The sequence below is a fragment of the Zingiber officinale genome, chromosome 3B (assembly GCF_018446385.1).
Source record: "Zingiber officinale cultivar Zhangliang chromosome 3B, Zo_v1.1, whole genome shotgun sequence".
NCBI classification, from domain to species: Eukaryota; Viridiplantae; Streptophyta; class Magnoliopsida; order Zingiberales; family Zingiberaceae; genus Zingiber; species Zingiber officinale.
The window spans coordinates 118506549-118512595 of NC_055991.1; the positions used below are offsets into that span (position 1 = coordinate 118506549).

General features: G+C 45.4%; 1 protein-coding gene across 1 annotated transcript; it reads left to right on the top strand.

The window, feature by feature from the left end:
• Positions 1–2023: 2023 nt before the first annotated feature.
• LOC122055164 (WD repeat-containing protein 44-like) lies at positions 2024–5521 on the top strand. Its single transcript, XM_042616548.1, has 7 exons — positions 2024–3808; positions 3890–3980; positions 4072–4229; positions 4296–4347; positions 4431–4513; positions 4604–4697; positions 4878–5521. The coding sequence occupies exons 1-7, from the start codon at positions 2024–2026 to the stop codon at positions 5519–5521; spliced, it is 2907 nt and encodes a 968-aa protein (XP_042472482.1).
• The last annotated feature ends 526 nt before the right edge of the window (positions 5522–6047 follow it).

Consider the following 6047-nt stretch of genomic DNA (forward strand, 5'->3'; position numbering starts at 1 on the left):
AGGTCTACTATAGGATATGTATTCACTGTGGCAGGAGGATCTATTTGTTGGAAATCTATGATACAATCTATTGTTGCATTCTTTACTACGGAGTCGGAGTACATGGCAGTAGTTAAAGCAGTGAAGGAAGCTTTAAGGCATACAGGGTTGGTCAGAGAACTAGGTGTTCAACAAGGTGGAGTCAAGTTGTTATGCGATAGTCAGAGTGTTATCTATCTAGGGAAGAATCAAGTGTATCATACGAGAACCAAGCACATTGATGTGAGGTTTCACAAGATCAGAGAGTTGATTGCTTCCGGAGAAATTCAATGTGAGAAGGTTCACACTGCAAATAATGTTGCAGACATGCTGACAAAGCCAGTGACCACAGAGAAGCTCAAGCATTGTTTGAACTTAATCCACATCTCTAGATGTGAGGAAGAAAGCCTAGGCTCAAAGATCTAGGTGGAGTTTTATTCAAATATTTGTGTTCTTCGAAGGGATGAATATTCGCCAAGGTGGAGATTATTAACGAATGAGTCATATTTGAATGAAGGTCAATGTGATGGATGTTATGGAAGAAAAATCTGTTAAGATTTTTCGTAATAAAATGCTGTTACAATTTTATATAACAGAATTCTATTACGATTTTTCATAACATAATTCTGTTACGATTTTTCATTACAAAATTCTGTTATGATTTTACCAGGTCTGGGGTTTATGTATTATTTATAGGGATCATTGTAAATCTATTGTACAACAATAATCACAAGAATCATTAAATGTAATTCTCTTGTATAGAGAGAATTCTAATAAAGCCTCGGTCGTTTTTGTGGAGTAGGCACGTCGTCAAACCACAGTAACTCTTCTTCTTCTCCTTTCTCGTGTTTGTTCTCATTTTGTACGTCTTTGTCTTGTTACTCTGCGCATTCTCTTTTTTCTCTTCCTCTTCTTCCGCATGTTAGAGATTGAGAACTGTTGTCACCTCTTTGCACAACAACTCTCTTGATTCTTGTGAAATCTATTTTTTCTTTAATTCGCGCTTTGAAGTAAATAGGATCTAAATATTCTATCACTACACTACACTACATGACGGGGTTAAATTTTTCATCCGAAAAAAAAATAAAGGGAAATGGAATTTTAAAGGTTTATTACTCCAAATGAATATGATTGATAAAAAATGATAACACGGACGAAGAGAAGGAATCAGAGATATGAAGAAATTCACAAGGGCTTAACCGACCCTCCCTAAGACGGTCTTATATGATTTAAAAGTGAGATAAATTATAAGAGGTTTCATCCAAGTTAAAATGGGGTATTATGTATTATGTAAATACTGAAGACTGACCCTGTGATCTATTACAATAATACCATATGCACGTAATAATTGTACCCATCTTTGTGGTCCCCAAGGGCTTAACCGTGAGTTTGCAGTTGCAACTTAACGAGGGAATTCAATTTAGCCACGAGTTTACGATGACAACTTGTGATCAATATTAATATATTGTTCGGAACGATGAACTAAAAATAATAATTAAAATTTGATTCTAAATTTAAAATCAGACCCAACAAAAATTCCACTCTTGTGTAATTTGTGTAATTATCCTTCAAGGTAAACAACCGTATTTGATCATTTCTATTGAGTTTATTCAAATTTATTTATTAAATTAAATTATCAAACTCAAACCATGTTTGAATTTATTTTTTTTATATTGACATTATAATGCGGTAGAATGCTGATTAAATACATCAAACTGTAATTTTGTATATTTGAATAAAAATAGGTAAATAAATTCATAGACATCTGCTTCCCCTGTTTCCAGCTCCTTCCCATATCCACTCCACCTCAGATGACCTCAATCGCTTCAAATCATCAAAATTATTAAAAAATATATTTCTTCAAGAATTATTATTTTCCAATATTATTATTCTTCTTAATTATCGTTTCAAATATTTAACATTTTTATTCTTAAATCGAACGATTTTCTATTTTTTTCTAGGCGTTAACGTGACCTTGTATTTAATACAAAGGGATGGTTTTTGAATGCCTAGTCACTTGAGGATCATCTTGGCCGTTGGATTGTCTCTGCCAGCGAGATCCGACCGTCACAGGGCGAAGCAGGAGGGCCGAGAGCTTGCCCGAGGTGTTCTCGCGCCCTCCCATGGCGCCCGCCCTCCATGGACTTCCGCTCCCTTGTCTTATTGCTTCGCCTTTCTCTCCTCTCTTTCTCTCTCTCACTCTCTCGCTCTCCCTTCCACTTCCATGGCAATGGCCTCGCCGGTGAAGCCTGAGAGCCACAGCCCAATCGAGGCGGAGGAGAAGGAAGAAGCGGCTAAGCATGAAACAGGGGAGGAAGGGGAGGAAGGAGAAGACGACGACGAAGAAGATGACGAATGCTTCTTCGAGTCGTTCGACCGCGTCCCCTCGAAGGTCTCCTTTTGTGTTGATCTCCCCTCCGACTCCGACGACGACGAGTTCGACGACGTCCGCATGTCCTTCTCCTCGGCTGTCTGCCCTACCGGCGACTTGCGGTGCGCCACCTTCTCACGCGAGGAGTTCCTCGCCGAGAATCGAGACGACCACGACGTAGGAGGTGACCGGAAGAAACCCGCTGGTGGTGGCTTCGATTATGACGTGTGGATGGACGAGCAGATGCCGATCAAGGAGCGCCGCCGGCGCCTCCTCCAGGGTATCGGTTTAGCTAGCAACAAGAATTTGGCCGCAGCCACTCTGCGCCTCCGTGGCAGCATGCGGGGCAGCATGCGTGGCAGCATTCGGAAGCCCGCCGTAGATGCACCTGCCGCGCCGCTGCCTCCCTTGCCGCAGTCTCCTCAGGAAGCCACGCCACCGGCGCCCTCGCCTGCACCGTGTTCTGCGACGGAACAACCAGCCCTGACGAGATGTAGGTCCGACACGGCGCTGGCAGCGGTTGAGCCACGGCCTACCCTGTTTCGCACTGCGTCCGCGCCTGCGGCGCTTTGCATCCTGCGGGACACAACCGAAGGGGAGGACGGCGGAGGAGGCACCGTCGCCGATGAGAACAAGAACATGGATGATGGAAAGGAGATTGCAGATGTGAGCAAGGACGAGGCCAAGGGACGATTGAATCTGCCGGTGAGTATGGAGGAGTTCGAGCGCTTCTTTGGCCACTCGCCGATCGTCAAGGAGCTCATGCGGCGGGTGAAGCTCGGCGGCGGCGAGAAGAACAGCAATAAGGCCGTCGCCGGAGGCAACAAGCCCCCAAAATCAGGGAAAGGGAAGAAAGGCGGCGGCTGGCTCAAGAACATCAAGTTCGTCGCCAGCACGGTCGGTCTCATCTCTGAAAAAGAGAAATGCGGCACCGCCTCGACCAAGTCTGCCTCCTCCGCCACCTCGGCCACCTTGGCCACCTCCACCGGCGAGAACCCCTCCTCTTCGGAGCTGATGAAGGTCGGAAAGTACGGCAAGTCAAACAAGGAGCTCACCGGTCTCTACATGAGCCAGGAGATCCAGGCGCACCAGGGCTCGATATGGACCATCAAATTCAGCTGGGACGGCCACTACCTCGCCAGCGCCGGCGAGGACACAGTGGTGCAGGTCTGGCAGGTCCAGGAATGCGACATCTTCTCGTCGCCTCTCCGGCGGCAAGAATCCCGCAACCAACGCTCGTCCCCCGCGCTAGGCCGACCACCATCGACGAAGAAGACCAAAAGGACCAAGAGCGCGAAGAGGACGCTCCCCGACTACATCGTCTTACCGGAGGTCATCTTCTCCCTCTCCGACAAGCCGTTCTGCTCCTTCGAAGGCCACAAAGAAGACGTCCTCGATCTCTGCTGGTCCAAATCTCAGGTCCATACACACAAACTCCCCAATCTTTTCATTCCAGTTCTCAATCCGCGTCAAGATCTCAGATCGCTCCTGCATTTCCAGCATTTGTTATCGTCGTCGATGGACAAATCAGTGAGATTATGGGACATCGAAACCAAAACCTGCCTCAAACTCTTCGCACACAACGATTACGGTAAGGCGACGAAACAAAACAGAGTTCTTGTTGATCGCCGGCTCCATTGATTACTGATAACACAGTTCATGGTGTGATGCAATCTGCACAGTGACATGCATCCAGTTCAATCCAGTTGATGACGGCTACTTCATCAGTGGGTCGCTTGATGCCAAGGTCAGGGTTTGGAGTGTGCCGGAGAGGCAGGTGGTGGACTGGACTGATCTCCATGAAATGGTCACTGCTGCCTGCTACACTCCTGACGGTCAGGTACAAGCCAAAAAAAATTAATTTTTTTTCTTTTCATAAATTAACTTTTAGTTCTTCGTATTGAAGGGTGCTCTAATTGGATCACACAAAGGGAATTGCAAGATCTACAAGATCACTGGTTGAACTATTCTCTATATTTTCTTATGCTTTTCATGCTGATCAAAATGATGTTGTTGACTTGTGTTCCTTGTTGTGTGGTAGATCGTAAGCTTTCTCAAGAAGGCCAGATTGAAATAAAGAACAAGAAGAAGAAGAAGCAGGCTCCAAAGATCACTGGTTTTCAGGTAGGTGTTCTTTCTAATGTTGAGTTTATATATGTTCTTATAAATGATGAGTTTTATTTTTATTTCCCCTTTTTGTTTGAATTTTAACAGTTTGCTCCGGATAATCCATCTGAAGCGATGATTACTTCAGCTGATTCACAAGTTAGAGTGTTTGAAGACCAGAAGAGGATTCATAAATTTAGAGGTATAAACTTAGAACAGTCTACAAATTTGAATGTTATCATATTTTACTTGGGGCAAGCTGTGATATTTGGTGTTGTAGGGAGTATAGAACTTGTAGGCAAGTGTAGGGGCGAAATGAAAAATTAGCCTACGGTTAGATTTTGTTGTCGACGGTTCGAATCTTGTTTTTGGCGGCTTGCAGGATTCCGGAACACGAGCAGCCAGATCTCGGCGTGGTACACGGTGGACGGCCGGTACGTGGTGTGCGCGAGCGAGGACTCGCACGTGTACGTGTGGAAGCGGGAGGCGGCGGCGGCGGCGGCGAAGGGCAAGAGCACGACGCGCTCCCACGAGCACTTCTTCTGCAAGGACGTGTCGGTGGCGGTGCCGTGGCCGAGCGCCGGGAGCACCTGCGCTCCCCTGTCCCAGATGCCGTCGGCGGACGAGCAGCCGCCCCTGGCGGCCACCGACTCGCAGAGGTTGACGGCGTCGTCGCTCGACCAGGACCCGTTCCCCAGCGGCCGGAGCTCCAGCTCGGTGCCGCCGATCCCGAAGAAGAGCCACTCGGAGCAGGAACTGTCGAGCTTGGACGAGGCCGGGCCGGGCGGCGCCGGCGGGTCGCTCTCGCCCTCGGCGGTCGACGGAGGCTCTACTTCGGCGCCGGAGGACAGTTCAGTGTCGACGCATCTCTCGGAATCCGTCGCCGCGTCGTCGGCTCCCTCGAAGGCCAAGGGATCGGCCGGCGGCGAGCAAACGAACGCGTGGGGGCTTGTGGTGGTGACAGCTGGACTGGGCGGTGAAATAAGAGTATTCCAGAATTTCGGCCTGCCGGTCCGCATCAAATAAATATAAATTCAATTTAAATATGATTTGAATATCAAAAATAGAAAGAAAAAAACTGGCAGATTATTATTTTTTATTTAAAAAATGAACACTTCAAATATAATTCCATGCCATTTTGGAGTTTTAAACTTTTAGATTAACAGTTGTGCTGAAGAAAACCAATGTAACAATATAATCTCATGTAAAAGTTTTGTTGCATAAATAGTTTCATGATTCTATATCTATTTTTAGTCTTATCCTTTAATTTTATTTTTTTATTTTTCTTGATTTAATTTAATTCATTTTTTATATATATCTCCTTAATAATGACATGAAATTTAAGTGTATTCTAGTTGGTCGGATTCTAACCATTTAGTATTGTCATTTTTTTAGATCAATTTTACGGGCTAGAATCTAGCCAGCTAAAAAATGAATTGTAATACATCTATCTTAAATTGTAATTAATTATTAATATAAAGAGAGCTAATTTCACTTTAATACCTTTAATACCTTTAATAATGACCTTAAAACTATATTCTAACTGGTCAGA

Excerpts from the sequence above, each read along its gene's own strand:
- LOC122055164 (XM_042616548.1), top strand. The coding sequence starts at position 2,024 with ATGCCTAGTCACTTGAGGATCATCTTGGCCGTTGGATTGTCTCTGCCA. Across the intron at positions 4,348-4,430 it reads CAAGATCTACAAGATCACTG|ATCGTAAGCTTTCTCAAGAA; the intron begins GTTGAACTATTC and ends GTTGTGTGGTAG. Across the intron at positions 4,698-4,877 it reads GAGGATTCATAAATTTAGAG|GATTCCGGAACACGAGCAGC; the intron begins GTATAAACTTAG and ends GGCGGCTTGCAG.